The 16858-nt window shown below is 36.8% G+C and overlaps 1 protein-coding gene across 1 annotated transcript in view; it reads left to right on the forward strand.

The window, feature by feature from the left end:
* Positions 1 to 3793: 3793 nt before the first annotated feature.
* Positions 3794 to 16858, forward strand: part of EPC1 (enhancer of polycomb homolog 1) — a 93099-nt gene continuing 80034 nt past the window's right edge. Inside the window, exon 1 of the mRNA XM_068562172.1 lies at positions 3794 to 4058. Within this exon, the coding sequence (XP_068418273.1) occupies positions 4056 to 4058 (3 nt within the window). The 5' untranslated portion in view covers positions 3794 to 4055. The remainder of the gene's footprint in view (positions 4059 to 16858) is intronic.

Raw genomic sequence — 16858 nt, forward strand, 5'->3', positions numbered from 1 at the left:
GATTTGTCCAAGACCGAACAAATAACTAAAGTAATTTGTTAGTACAGAGTACATTCATTTATTAGGGCCCACAAATGGAAATCTGACCATTTCCAAACTGTAATTTTGTTTATTTCTTTTTATTGGATATGTTTCCCTGTGCTATACAGTACGACCTTGTTGTTTTGTAACTCTGTTTATAATCATTAGGATTATGAGCTTTGATTTAAGCTAAGAATATTTTTTTAAGAAACAACTGGAATGGGATTAAAGTCCATGGTTGCACAATCCCTTATCCACAGTCAAGAATTCTCCATATCTTTGAAAACTGAAAGCTTCCTCAAAAGTTGTAGTATCTGTTTGGTGACAAAAGCTGACCTGATCTAATATAGGGCTTCTTATGGTCTGTCTTTACCTCATTTAGTGTGACTGATCACATATTTCATTACAATATATTATTGTATTTGATTATGGGGTGATTATGATAATGCATCATATTACTATTTTTTAATTATTTTAAAAATCTGAGTTCCAAAACAAATCTTGCTTCCCCACACAGTTCTGAGAGGTAGAGATCTTAAAAACTGCATTACCTAATTGGTTCACAATTTGATTTGTTTAGAGATTCCTATTACTATCAAAGCTCATTCAAGGGATTACATATCATTGATTTGACCTGCTTTTAAAGTCTAAGAACCTGCTGTTCTAAGTCTTAGAATCTGAGAAATTGAACACATCGTTTCTGCCCATGTGTGCATAGGATTTTGTTTGCTAACAACCAGTTAGTAAATTCAAAAACAATAACTGTTTTTATTCCAACTATATGAGTTAAATTCTAGCTTTAATAATGCTTTGCCTCATTTGTTTAAAAAAAAGTGTTAATTGAGCTTCGTTCAACTGATATGAAATGTGAGGTTTTTTGAATAAAAAATACCAGAATCGACACTATTAAAGAGAAGCACAAAACTGAGGCACACAGTTGCCTTAATTCTTCCTTTTGGTTTTACTAGTAATGTGTATGATCTTAGATATTTGTTTCTTGCTCATATTTCTTCATGAACATAGTCATAATCAATGTCTGCAACAATGCAAATGAAGTGTGGATTTTTAAAAATATAATACCAAAACACTGTGATACAGCTATGTGAATTCAAAATTAGCGTGGATTTTTTTTTTGTCACTTCACCACAGCTGCTCTGGATCTTACCCACACTGAAGCCTTCAAACTCTCAAATTCCAACATTTTACTCTCTAAATAAGATTCACTTTCTTCAATGTGGAACTCCTCTCTGTAACTTAAAAACTTCTGGCAGGATGTCACTCCATTTCTGACCTCCTCTGTTGTCATTTTCCCTTTCTCTCAATATGCTGCAGGGCCATTGAGCTCATTTTACTTCCTGGAATACTCCAAGCTCCACTCTGCCTCACAGCCTTTGCACACGCTGTAACCACTTCCAGGTCTGCTATTTCTCATGCATTTTTCAAGTTTGGCTGCTTCTCATCCTTCAAGTCTATCATCAATGCCATGTTCTTAGAAATAACTTTCCTTACCCTCTTATCTATGTCTTTCCCTCCCTGTTATTCTGGAAGACTGCACTCTGTTTATTTCTTAGTAGCAATTATAATTTGCAATTATGTATTTGTTTACTTGCTTGTTTCTCTGTCTTCCCACGAGACTGTGAGCTTCATGAAGGAGAGGAACTTCCTGCTTGTCCATTAATGTGTATGTAGCACCAAGCATCATGCCTGGCACACCCTAAGCTCTCAAGAACTATTTGAATAAACAACATGAGAATTATTTATCCTATGTCTTTCAGTGATAATTTTTCCAAAACATCTCACTCTACGTTTGACTTTTACCAAAACAAAAGATGCTCAGATCACGTCTATCATGAATATTGTCTCAAAAACTCTGAAGAAAATTCTGCCTTTGGGAAGTACATAACTTGAAATAGGTGTATTGTGGAAAATGCATAGAATATTCTAATCTACAGGTAATAAAAGTATATATGGACATGCACACCCATATACTTATATATGGATGTACATATATACTTATATTTACATGTATAACTGTATGTATATATACATATATGAATCTGTGTGCATATGTAAGAGTGGGGGAAGGGATGGGAGAGAAAAGGACGGGGCTGGGGAGGTGGATAGACAAAATAGTATATAGTGAAAATGGCCCCTAGCAATTTTTTTTCTGTTGGAAGGAAAACTGCTTAACAATTTCTCAAGAATTGTAGTCTACTCTCCTCACTGGATGACTTCTTAAGGATGTTTTCCTGACTGTGATCACATAAATGTCGTTGAAATCGACTCTCATCAGGTAACTACTGATGAGATTACAGAATAAAACGTTCAAAAAATGTCCTGGTTTAGACAATAAATTGTATAGTCACCCTAGCTATTGCTCTCTAAGAATGTTACCTATTAAATGCCAGGCGGGAATAGGGATACCAGACCGAGCGTGTGTGTGTGTGTGTGTGTGTGTGTGTGTGTGTATGGGGTTGGGGGAGGGATATGTAGAATGCAGGCACTTGCCCACTCCTTTCTTCAGCCGATTTCTTTAAACCTGGTTCTACCCTTGGCTCACTAGAAATTTAGCTGGCAAAGAATTTTACACCGAATGTGTTCAATTAACACATGTATGCAGTATTTGACATATTTCCATATTTGCTGACTTTCGTGGCTTTACATTTGCAATCAATCATACTCTAGCGTTCATTTAATGTTAATCCTTTTTTAAAGTTTTCAACTTCGTTTTTATTTAAAAGCCCAGTTGCAACCACCAAATACCTGACTCAGCTCACAGCTAGACACAGAGCGTCAAATTTCCCAGCCCACTTAATTTGAAAGCCTGCCAAGATAGGTGAAAGGCCTTATAAATATGTAAAACAGGAAGTTCAAATTACAGTCAAGTAAATCTCTAGTGATTGATGTTCTTTTCAAAACAGTTTTTTAAAAGAACTAATGAAAAGCAGCACATTTCTAAGACACCCCCCCCCCAGGCCCCCAAGGCTTCACCGGAGTTCAGCCTGCACAATGTACTTTTAGTACTGTATTTATTTCGGATTTTTACCACTTCCTGGAGGCCTGGAGAAGCCACAGTGGGAGGATCCAAAAAAACTCAGTACCACAGCCATTTTGTTTGTAAGGCAGACTGGTAGAATTCTATCAGCCGGCAAAGGTTTCTGAAACAATTTTTAAGAAGGAAAAAAAAAAAAAAAAGTATGCCTATTGTTTGTAATGTAGCCGCTAAAAATCATCATTTTATTTTTATTTTCTGCACAAATGGAAGTTGTTGTGGCTAACCAATTCTATTTTTTTTTTTTTTTCCCCAAGGAGTTAAAGCTGCAAACGACATGAATTTTGTGCAAGGCTTCTTTAGGTACCTTCAGGACGTCCAATGGAAAAAGAAAAAAAAATGTTTTGATGGGAATCATTTTTCACTGGCCACATTGGTATCCAAATTAGACATCGCTGTCGGTGAATGACCATCTGCTTAAGAAAAGCATGCTATTCCCTAAAAACCCACATGCAAGAAATAAGAGCGTTGCCGGATCGTCAAAGGGACATTTTCCTGAGCTCACGGGCGGTCGTGGGCGCTATTGTTTTGCAGTGTCACTTCGTAGCGAGCTCAGACTTTGTCATTTGGGGGGCTGTGTGTTTAAAAGCCCAGTGTAAAATGGCACTCACACTGCATTTTTTTCCGAGCTGCAGGAGGCGGGAGGAGCGGGGGACACTGGCCTCCCAGCCAATCAGAGCCCGCCTGCTTGCCATCGCAAAGTTGTTAACCCCAGAGTCTTCTAAGGCTGCCTCGGCCTCCTCTGCTTTTAATCTTCCGCGGATGTTTCTCCGATTTCTCCCAAACGCCCACAGATCCTGGAGAAGCCACCGCGAGCAGCCACCGATCAGGGAAGAAAGTATGACTTTTTATTTACCCAATATTGTGAAGATGTTGGAAGATCCGTGTGCCGTCTGGAGGCCGTTGTTTCTAGGGACACAAGTGTCCAGCCTATATTGTTACAATTCTTTTTCCAGAACTGGCTCCTTCTTCGCCTCCGCTGATGGTAAGTTTGTAATTTTAAACATTTATGTCATTACATCTTTGAACGAGCCGCCAGCTAAGAAGGATTTTCATTGTGTTTCTTCTAACAAAACCAATCTTTGTATTTTTCTTGAGCTTTGATCTCTGCACATTTCCAGCTAATCTTGTCTGGCTAATTTTTACCAAAAGAAAAAAAAAATTAGTGTTTTGTCGTGGTTTTTTTAACCCCATGACTAAAGCTAAATATTTATGATATAAATTATACTTTAATTACTGTGAGCTAAGGGAAACTCAGCTATTTCAAGATGGACTTGTTTTGTGCCAGCAGTGTTGGTAATGCCAAATATGTGCATATCCTCTTTATAAAAATGATGTATTACCTAATCTGTCCAGGACTAAATGATTAGCAGGCAAACTATGGATGTAGTTTGGTTTGAAATAGGCCTATTGTGGTTTTCTTGATGGATTACTTGGAGACAAACTACAGAAAAGCTGCCCTTGGTATAATGAAGGTGGAGATTGACATAACCGGGTTTATATTAAGTTATGGCTGTTACTAAATAGTGGATCTTTTATTTGCTGATGAGATCTAAACTTGTGTTCCATGATAGTAATTCTCTGAGGCTCCTCATTAGATAATCTTTGCAGATCTATCTTGTTTTTTCTCCAAAAAGGTATATTTGGGAGACATTTTGTAATTTTTGGCATTTTTCTAGTTTTTTTTTTTCTCTTTTTGCACACGGTGGGCGATCTTTTTTGTTTTGCATGGATCTGTGCTGGTGGCGCTGTATAGCTCTCCTCAACAATTTACGTCAGTTTCACTAAAAGAAAAAAGGAGGAAAAAAAAAAGAGGTGGGGCAAGATTTGATCTATTATCCTCTCCCTTTATTTCCTTAAAGAAAGTTCGTTTTGGTCAGAGGAAATTATTCAGTTGTATTAGTTTAATGTTTTCTGTGAACTGTGAAGGGTGAGAAGAGACACGTCGTCACAGCCCGTCCGGGGAGCAGTAGGGCCGAGCATGCAGTTTGCAGTTGTGTTTTTCTGATCTGATTATCTCTAGATCAGAAAATTTTCAATAGTAAGCTGTCAGCTTACCCCCTCTTTCCTCAGTAACATTTTGCGTTTTCCTTCTGTTACAATATCATCCATTGCTAATGTCTTCAATTGAACAAAACGTTTTGCGTTTTAGCTCACTGAACGTTGTAAAAGTTGAATTTCATTTTGAACCTAGGAATTTCTTAAATAACTATTCTAAGTTTCTCCTGGGAATTTTCTAGGAGTTTGACATATTAGAATGCCTACATTGTTGTTTGTTTTATTTTGAAGTGATACTTCAGTTGAATTTATGTACATCCTTGTTTTAAAAAGAGCAAATATTTTGGAATAGGATAATTTTTTTAAGAATATGGATACAACTGCTTTTAACTTTTAAAATATTGGTATTTGCATATCTAAATGCAGGGTAAATCTTTTCCATCTTTGTTCTTATTGGGAGTTATCTGATTAGAGAATATGGGATTTAGGCCCAAAGCCTCCCAAGACCAAAAATGTATATTATGATATGACATAGTTTTTGCTGGTCTCTGTGAACATTTTAGTTGTTTATGAAGATAGTAAGTATGTCCTTAATTGAAAAAGAAAGTGGGAGAAATCAGTCATTGTACCTAAAAACACATTATTTTGCCAAATAAAACAAACAAAAAAACTGAGATAGTATCCTAAACCACCTTTTCATATGATTGTAGAGATGATTTCTTGAGTAAAAATTTCTGGAGTTATTATTAAGTGGTTTTATTCACTTTGAAATATGTAAATGCTCATTTCACTAATCATTAAAATTTTGAAGTAAAAGAATGTGTGAAAATGACTAGGAATAGTATTTCCGATTTTTGTGTCCCTATAATTTATTTATCTGTGTAGGACCCTTTCCTTGAACTTCAAAAATAATTATATATTATGCCTTTGTTTTGTTTATACTCTGCTATAAAAATTTGAAAATGTTCACTGTAACATTTTATCTCTTCATAAAATTTAAATGCCCCCATCAAGACTGGTTTTGACATTATAGATTATTTATAGAATGAAATACTGCAGGTATAAATATATTATCTAACCCCCTGATTGTGCTGGAGTTTAGTTCCCTGAAGTTAATCTACTGAATAAAATATACTGCCCAATATGTTTATTGCTAAAATATTCTGTTATTCAGCTGGTGACTTTTTTCATTTTAATTTGTGAAAACTAAAAATGTTTATATAATGTAGCCCCCCCCTTTTAAAAACAGACTGATGCTGTGAAGTCCATATGTAGCTATGCAATGTTCTTTGTTCTCCTATATCATTGACTATTACATCATTGATTATGAGTAACCATTATAGTTACATCTTCACTTTTTAAAATCACCCATAGATATTTATGTTAAAGATATTCTTCTATCTGTGACTCTTACATCACTAAATAAGGAGGTTTAAATCTATGAGGCAAAAACAATTCATTGTTTTATATTATTCTCCATTTTTAAATCCACCTTGGGCTTCATTTTAGCTCTTGATTCTTTAGACATTAATTTTTTTTTTTTTTTTATTGACAACATTTTGTAGGCATTTAGTTTGAGTTTGGTGAGATTATGATTAGAATGATTATAATAAACTATGTTTTATCAGAAAAAATCTTTATTTATTAAATGTAGTGTATAGGGAACTAACTCAGTTTTTCATAGTAACAGTTGCTAGATCATGAACAATAAAGAATTATTTTTTTAATCTTGAAATGTCATTTCAGTCAACAATTACACACTTATTTTTTTTCTTGCACACCTTTTTATCAGAGATAGTAGCAAGTAGCAAAACTGACTATGTTAAAATATCGTTATCATTTTTTTCACCCTGCCCATCCCTCTCATGGAGGGGGAGGGGTCAATGAGTAGTGAAATGGCCAAAAAACAGTTTGCAGAAAGAAGAAATAAATAATGCCAAAGACACGGAAAATCTGTAAATCAAATTCCAAACAATAAACCTCAGAAATATGAACTTGAAATTATGAGCTTGGTCAATAATGGAAATAAACTGAAAATTTTATTAAGACTTCATTTAGTGAACCAACATAATTTCCTAATTTATTAATTTGTATGCATTACTATTGCTAAAGATTGGGGAAATTTTCAGGTTAGCAAACCTATTAGGAAAGATGAAGTAACAAAGGGAAGAAACATTTACAGTAATATTAAGATGACATCATAAAATGCTGAAAAGATCAATATTAGCCAGAACCAATCTAATATACCTTGGAATAAATTTTTTTAAAAGAAGGAAAAATAGCTAAAAATTTTGCCTTCTGAAAACCAAGTTCAATACAGACATGAAACTGTATATATTTCTAATTCCACCCTCTTTTTGTGCGTACTTACCTGTGCTATTTCTTGGACATATTACATGTTTTGCAAAGGGAGAGACGGGGAAAGAAAATAAGAGACCAAATGGGTGTTTGTGTTATGACATTGTTTTTTGTCTTTCCCAAAAGATTCTCAAATGGAGACTCTAAAGGGAAAGTAAAGCAAAGATAATGATTTCTTGAAGAAAAAGATGAAAGGAGTATCCTTTATACTTGATTTATTCAACACTTTTTTCTTTTGGGGGGTTTGTTTGTTCTAGTTTTTCCTCCTATTATGTGCTATGATGCTAAAAGGCTGAGATACAATATTAAGACAAAGAGGCAAGGATCCCTGCTCTCAGGGAGTTTACAGTCCAATGTGGTTCAACATTTTAAAGATACTTAAATCTAAGGTCTTGGATGTGGGAGGTTCCCATCTGAGAATAAAGGCAAAATAAGATTTCTGGGGTAAAAACTTAAAAAAAATTTTTTTAATCTATTTATATAGGATTTAACAAGTGTCCTTCTGTCCTTCTACTGAAGGACCATTATTTGGGACACAGTGAGGGGAAGATAGCCCTCAGATTTTAGATATAGCCCAAACAGATGCTATATAAATAGCTGGTTAGCTAATGCAAATTCCTTTTGCAAACTGAGAAATAAAATATTAACTTATTCGTTTGAGAATAAAGGAGACGGGGATCACTCTGGTCGTAGGAATTTTGGATGTGTCCTTGTGAGGTCCATTTAATGAAAACTTTTTTTTTAACGTGGTGAAGCCTCATTTTGTACATTTTGCTCCCCTTGTCATGAAATAAATGTCAATGTCAATAAAAATTGTGAGATGAAGCAGGGAAATACAATTATAGTGTTGAAGGATTACATTAGAATTAAGATAATTATTTTTATTTTGAAACCTTCTGAAAATTTTAATGATATTTATGTAACAGAAATTTTTATAATAACCATTTGTATTTTAATTTATGAAGGTAATATAATTAGACATTTAGCTAACGGGTAATTAGTTAAGTACATCAGATATGGAGCAGGAAAGTAAGACTGCTGTTATATACAGATGAATTGGAAGGGAAGGAACTCTTCATTAAATCTCTACGCGTGGTTTAAGATCACCTCCAGAATAAAGTCACCAAATTATTTTGTCATACAGCCAATTAAGATACTAAATGTATTATATCATATAGTTTGCTTTTGTACTAACATAGGATCCTACTGATAATGGTGTGAAAAAATGAAATTTATTATTTCAACTAAATTAATAATCAGGAGGCAAGCCAGTTCTAGGTTTGGTTCAATAGCTCAACAATGTTATCAAGTTCCTTGGTAGGTTCCATTCTTTTACACTGCCGTAATGTCAGCAGTGTCTTTCCTCATAGTCACAAGATGGCTGCTGCAGCTCCAAGCATCACATCCTGATATTACAATTTCCAGAGGGAGGAGAGTTTCTCTTATGTATCTTTTTAGAAGGGAAGAAATTCTTTCCCAGAGGCCCACAGCACACTGCTTCTTACAGTTCTTTGGCCAGGTTTGTAGGAAATGCTCATACCTAAACCCTTTCACTGACCTGGAGATTGAAGTTACCTTAATCAGTTTAGCTAGGGAGGAGCTTTTCGAAAGGTGAACACCTGCTGAGTAGCCAGTGCTCAATGTGGCTAGCTCCCATTTGCTTTGTATAAACTTTAATGGCTTTGTAAAAACATTCTTCAGTGATAAAACATGAATATCTGTTTTCATAGAGACCAGACTGCTCATGGATGCAGCTAATTTAGAAAAAATAAACATTTAATTAGAGCTTACTATGTCCCAGCCTCTAGGTTAAATGCTACCTTTATTAAATATCTCCTTAAATCCTCACACAAACTTTGGGGATAGGATAATTATTATACCCATTTTACAAATGAGGAAACTGAGGCTTAGAGAGGTTTGGCCCAGGTTACACAGTAAATGAAAAAGCTGGAGTTTGAACCTGGAAAGTCTGAAATCAGAGCCTGTATAACTACCTATTCTTCTATACTGTCACACTGGATATTTGTGAATTTATGTTCTGTAAATTGGCATATTTTAAATGCACTGTACGATACCCCTGTTTAAATGAATCCTCTAGTGACTAATTTTATAAATCTAATAATCTTTTCTTAAGATGAGTAGTGCTTACCTAATTTATCAGTTGTACATATCTGAATTTTTGTATGTTGAATTTGCTGAAGGCACATGTACTGCATCTCATCTCGTCAGGAACATCTCATGAAATTCTTTTATAAGTTGCATTTCTATAGGGAAAAAAAGATCAGAGAGTAGAGAGTCAGTGAGGCTTTGTTGAAGTGGGTAAATTCATGATTCATAACACTAGGTCGAAAGAGAATACTGGCTCCTATTTCACAACTTACAAGGTCAATTTTATGTACAAAATGTTTCCATCTTTTCCACCTTTGGGATGTATGGAAGTTTTCCCCTCTGGGATATTTTTGGGGGATTCAGTGTACTCTGGATCAGTGGATCTCCAACTTGAGTGTGCACCAGAATCACCTGAAACCCAGGCGTCTGGGCCCACACCTGGGGTTCCAGGATCAGTGGGTCCGGGGTGGGGCCTGAGAGGTTGCCAGCCCCCACATGCTGCGATGCTCTCAGTCCAGAGACCAGCCTTTGAGATGTTGCTCTAGAGGATCAGATGGTACCTGCCAAGGTAAATATGCTGGCTTGAAATGTGCCAAACTGTAAAGGATGTCATTTCATAAGTGGCGAATATATGAATAAATACATATGCAGGATTGAATAGTTGGTCAGGATAGCCTGCTTGAGAGCTGAGCGATGACTTGAAGGAGGATTCCTCTTATGCCTCAGCATGAACAACAGATTTGAGACTTACTTTTCCATCAGTTCATATATGTGTGTATTTTTAACTTAAAAAAAAGTAATCCATAATTTACCAATTATTTTTAAAAGCAAGTAAAAATAGAACTTAGTTGTACTCGGTAGCAAGTTACATCTGAAAAGGACTTGTGTATCTGTGGCATTTTGATGGTTTTTCTCAAGATTTTATCCCACCAGCCACTAAAGCCCCACTTTCATTAAAAGGACACAGTTTCGATGAGACTGAGAAAGAGAGGCCGTCATGCCAATGACCTATATTTAGCTCTGAAACTCAGGCCGCTGCCCCAATGCACTGGAAACCCTCCATCCTCTCAAGACAGAGGTCACAACCTCCAGCTGAAAAACACTCTCACGTGCCAAGGAGCCAAGAGGGCCTTTCCAAGAGTTTAACTGCTTCACTGCTTTGAGACTTAAGAAACAAGTTAGGGACTTCCCTGGTGGCGCAGTGGTTAAGAATCCGCCTGCTAATGCAGGGGGCACGGGTTCGATCCCTGGTCCGGGAAGATCCCACATGCCGCGGAGCAACTAAGCCCGTGTGCCACAACTACCGAGCCCGTGTGCTCTAACTACTGAAGCCCGCACGCCTAGAACCCGTGCTCCGCAAGGAGAGAAGCCACCGCAATGAGAAGCCTGCGCACCAAAACGCAGCCAAAAATAAATAAATGAATTTATTTAAAAAAAAGAAATAATTTAGCTCTGAAGGCTTTTGCTCATTTTTCATTAAAGTATAAAGTCCAAGAAACAAACCTCCCACATAAATGAGTAAAAAACAGTCAGCCAATTCAATGTCCTTAACATTTCCAGAAGCCTGTATAAGCGTTGAGCTATCCTTGTATCCACTGGAGGCCTTGCCAAGAAGCTGGGATGAAGTACCCCGAAGAGGCAGGTTTGTACTGGTTTTGTCCAGTATCAAAAAGCGTCACTTAGCACCTATGTAATGACAGACACACATCATTTAAAATGGCCAGAACTGCCAGAACTGTGCTGTCCAGAACAGTGGTCACTAGCCACATGTGGCTATGTGAATTTAAATTTGAAGTAATTAAAATTAAACATTCAGTGGCTACACCTGGCTGGTGGTTATTGGACAACAGATTTATGGAATGTTTCTGTCTTAGTCGTTCAAGTTGCCGTGACAGAATATCATAAACTGGGTGGCTTATAAACAACCGAAATTTATTTCTCACAGTTCTGGAAGCTAGGACATCCAAGATCAAGGTGCCGGCAGATTCTGTGTCTGGTGAGGGTCCACTTCCTGGTTCATAGATGTGTCCTCGCATGGCAGAAGGGGAGAAGGAGCTCTCTGGGGTCTCTTTTACAAGGGCACCAATCCCATTCATGAAGGCTCCACCCTCATGACCTAATCACCTCCCAAAGGCCCCACCTCCAAATGCCATCACATCGGGGGCTAGGATTTCAATATATGAATTGGATGGGGGGGGGAGGACATAAACATTCAGTCTGCAGCAATGTCCATAGTTGTGGAAAGTTCTCTTGGAACTTCAGACCACGGTAGGCTCACACTGTAGACCAGTGGTTCTCAACTCTGCACTTAGAATCAACCAGAAACTTAAAAATAAAATGCCTGCACCCCATCCTCAGAGGTTCTAGCTGATCTGGGTGGAATCTAGGCGTAAGTATTTTCCAAAAGCTGTCCACGTGATTCTATCAATAATATGTAGCCAGGGTAGAGAATTGCTGAGTGACACTATGGAAGAGAGCCACTAAACCAAAAATTGGGGTGGTCAGTAGATAGTGTTGCTACTTCTTCTCTCGTCTCAATCTTTCAAAAGCTACAATCCATCTTCTAGGAAGTGAGGAAGGTTCAAACTGAAAGAATAACTGGACAGTCCAACCAGTTCTGTCAACATATGCTGATTGCCTAATGAACAACTTTAGTTGGAAGAAAAATGGATCAACTGCCACTCTTCAGTTACAAGTTACTTGATGACCTCAAGAGTGAGTCTTGTATATTGAAAGACTATAGATAGTCTTGTATACTGAAGGACTTTCGGTCTCACTTATACAAACACCTCCCAACTTTTTATATACATTTATACATTTACTACATCTGATTGCCTACTTTGGTACTTTAGCATACATTTTTAAGAAGTTAAGAAAGCCTTACCTATCTCATAAATTGAACTTCTAAATATGGTGATTCTTAAGTTCTCTTTAATGTTTATACTTCATATAACTTAGTAGGAGTTCTACTTAAATGTGTAATAAGCTAACCTCTTACTCCACTAGGTCAAATGTTCTGAAACAGAACAATTACATAGACTAAAAAACATTTCTGTACTTATTCTAAATCTTTCTGAAGTTAAAAGATTCTTACCTACTAAGAAAAGAGTTATCCTACCAAACAATTTGTGGTGTTGCCTTCTCAAGTTTATTTTTTGTCTGCCTTCTCAGCTAATTGAAGTTTCTTGATGACCAGAGATTTTGATTAGAACACAATTAGATCCTTGTCTGAGACACTGATGTGACACAATGAGCCTTATTTATGTTCACTGTACCAAAAAAAAACACAAAACAAAAACTATTCTCAAAGCCTACTTCCCTGAGATATTGAGTCATATCTTTACCTTTTTTTCAAGTCAGGTCAGAATCATTGGTCCCCGTACAAGTGGCTACATCAACTGACAAATATTTGGATTTCGTATTTCTTAATCTTTTAGAATATATAACTGTCCCTTAGAGACCTTTGAACTTGGCAGGCTTCTACATTCTTTTTTTTTTTTTTAGTTCTCTTAATAATTTTATTTTGTGTAGATACAAATAAACATGTTTCAGATTTAAGGATTTCAGTTTCCCCCACCACATAAGAACACTCCCCATGGGGACAATCTTGTTTTACTTCCCATCTGCCAAAAATGGCATTTGATAATAGATGTAGCTCGGTAGAAAAGGCAGGCGTTACTTATAAGTAACTATTCAATTACAGTTATGAGAAAACTTAAGAGCTGGCTACTTATACCCATTCCTGTGAAAAATAACAATCATCATAATAATAGAAATAATAGCTACCATTTATTGAGCTTTACTGTGTTTCAGGCACTGTGCTAAGGGCTTAAAGTGAATTATGCCGTGTAACCCTCAAAGTCCTGTGAATACTACCGTGCCCCCAATTTCCAGAGAGGAACATGGAGGCTTAGAGAAGTACTGTCTCAAGAGCCACAGAATTAGGGAACAGGGGAGCCAAGATTGCAATGCAGGCAGCCTGCCTTGGAACCCCTGCTCTTAACCACTGCTACAAGCTACAAGCACTCAAAGAACTCAGAAGTCCCTCCCGTTCCAGGTTATCTTCATAAAGTAGTATTAAAATGTGGAAGATGTAAATGAAAAAGAAAAAGGCCAAAAAAACCTCCGGTTATCCTATTATGGGGGGAAAACACCAAAACCCAAAAAACCCTATACTATTTGATGTTACTTTTCTTAATCAAGAAAACAAAATGCCATAGCATACAGCTCAGAGCAAGTCATATAATAAAAATACCAAGAAACAAAATAAATAAAAATGTACATATAGCATCATTAGGCTCGCTTTAGTTTAAACAAATATAGAATATTCCAGTCAAGAAATCAATAATTCTTGCAGGCTCCTACATTCTTTCACATTCTGTCTTGTAGGACAATCAACTCTTGCAGATATTAACAGATTTAACTGACACTGAATCTCTCTCATGGCTTTGGTCTGACTATGTGGTCACAATTTCCAAGGCGATTCTATTGACAAGGTTTTTTTTTAACTTCCAGATAGCTGACTGGAAGTCTCTCCATACACATTTCTGTTGAAGACATTATGAGAACACTTTAAATACACAGCTTTGACCAATCTGAGTTCCTCGGTGTGCCCTTTACAACGTGTATAACCTTTGGCCAGTTACTTAACTGTCCAGAACCCCAGTTTTCTCTTCTATGAATCAAAGTGATATACTTACTCACTTGGCTGCTGTGAGATTACAGTGGGGTTCATGCATCTAAAGCACCTAGAATAGTGCCTGACATGACATAAGCACTCAGTATGAGCTTTAAGTTCATTTTTTCACAGTCACTCCTGATTTTAGGGATCAAAATCAGCCTTACTTGGTGTGATGGGAATTAAAAAGATCACTCCATTCAGATGGAAGGTTGTTGCAATATTAGAGAGGCTCCCTTTGTCCTCTCCCAGGTCCTCTACAAAAAGTCAGGGAGTCAGCTAGCCTCTCCAAGAATTAAGTTTCCTTTGCTAACTGCTCTTCACTCATTAAATAAATCCTTATTGAGCTTCTACTACATTAAAACAACAACTATATTGTGCAGAGCCTTAAAGGATTAAAGGGAGAACAGAAGAGAAAGATTTGGGAATTGGGGTAAACTTCGTGGAGCAGGTAATTTTGACCAGAACCTTGGAAGGTGGATAGGCTTTCAACATGTAGAAATTGAGAGAAGACATTCGGGTAAAGAAAGCAGTGTGAGCATAGGCAAGGAGGAGAGAAAACACTATGGCACTTGGGAATACCAGCTAGAAGTCCAGTGTGGGTAGACAGTAAGCTGTAATGCGTGGGACTAGAGACTGGGGGGAGATAGACCCATGATGGTAGCTGGGAAACAGCACAGGGAGGACTTGGAATCCCAAGCTTGGGAACCTGGATGTCAGTCATTGCCCATCAAACATCAGTTCAAGTGCTTGTAACTGGCCAGAAAATGGTGATGGGATAAATAGGGAGGAGCTACTTCTTTGTTATATAAACCTGTTTACCCATTAGGCTGGTAGAGGAAAACTCCAGTGGTCTGGATCTCCGGCCAGATAAGTTTTGATGGGAAGAGTAAAGAGAAGTAAAATAGGTTGAAAGTCTGGGACAATTTTCAGTTAAGTGTGGACACTGGGCAGCAGGGGGCAGCATGAGGGCACTGAAGAATTGCAAGAATGCATAAGGGATTTATTTGCTTTTGTTTACTATTTCTTGACAATTACGAGTTTGTATCTTTAAGGCTACTTGTATTGATAATAACTTAGTATTCTTTTTCCCCAAATGAATAGAAATGTAAAGAGAAAAGAAGAAAAATAACAGGCTGGCTAATGGCAGAATGACATTGCTCTTCATTTGAGACCATAAAAATAGACGGTTGTCTATGTATTATTTCCTTTCCAAATGTATGGGAACTCAAATTTCGTATAAAATTTAAAAGTATACATTTCAATTGGAAACACATCTTTGACTCTAAGATTTTGCATTTTTTTGGAAGCACACTTGTTCAACCACACTATGTTAAAGGAACTAGTGAAACAGTGGGGGAAATCTTGAAAATAAAATCTGAGTTAAACAATGAATAGAAATTTTAAATACACATTCTATTTGACATACCAAATATATGGAATTTCAAATTTTGGGTTTTTATGATTATGAAATTTTATTTTAAAACTGTTTATTCTTTAGATCTAAAATTCAAGATTAGCTACACTAAATTTCATAAGATTTTTCTGGCGTAATCCACCTCACACTAAACTTTTTAAAGGTTTGGATGGTTAGTGATGTTAAGAGTGGAAAATTGGAAATTTCCAGGTAGTTTCTTTTTAGCTCTGGAATTTACCGTTGCAAATGCTACATGACACCCAACAGAGAAACTCTCTCTCTCTCTCAGGTGTGTGAGGAAGGTGGTATCACACTGCTTCACACACTTAGGGAGGAACTTTCTCCTCTCTGTTCCTTCGTGATTCTCTCATTGTCCATCGTAGATGTTTAGGGGGTCGTGATCCCTGTGTGGGTTCCTCATGTACTACTCTTTGCCCCCTCGTTTCACCTTTGCTGCAGGTGCTTCTTTCCATGTACTGCCATAACACCATTGTCACTTTAATAGATACATAAATTACTTTTTTTAATGAAGTATAGTTGCTTTACAAGGTTGTGTTAATTTCTGCTGTACAGCAGTGATTCAGATAGATAGATAGATATAAATTCTTTTTAAAATATTCTTTCCATTATGGTTTATCGTAGGATATTGGATATAGTTCTCTGTGCTATACAGTATGTGTTGTTGTTTATCCATTCTGTATCTAATAGCTTACATCTGCTCACCCCAACCTCCCACTCCATCCCTCTCCCGACCCCCTTTCCTTTGGCAACCACAAGTCCGTTCTCTATGTCTGTGAGTCTGTTTCTGTTTCGAAGATAGGTTCATTTGTGTCATATTTCAGATTCCACATATAAGTGATATCATGGCATTTGTCTTCTCTTTCTGATTTACTTCACTTAGTATGATAATCTCTAGTTGCATCCATGTTGCTGCAAATGGCATTATTTTGTTCTTTTTTATGGCTGAGTAGTATTCCATTGTATATATGTTCCACATCTTCTTTATCCATTCATCTGTCCATGGACATTTAGGTTGTTTCCATGTCTTGGCTATTGTAAATAGTCCTGCTATGAACATAGGGGTGCATGTATCTTTTTGAATTAGAGTTTTGTCTGGATATATGCCCAGGAGTGGGATTGCTGGGTCGTATGGTAGTTCTATTTTTAGTTTTTCAAGGAACCTCCATACTGTTCTCCATAGTGGCTGTATCAATTTACATTCCCA

Source organism: Eschrichtius robustus, chromosome 1 (genome assembly GCF_028021215.1).
Source record: "Eschrichtius robustus isolate mEscRob2 chromosome 1, mEscRob2.pri, whole genome shotgun sequence".
Classification (NCBI taxonomy): Eukaryota; Metazoa; Chordata; class Mammalia; order Artiodactyla; family Eschrichtiidae; genus Eschrichtius; species Eschrichtius robustus.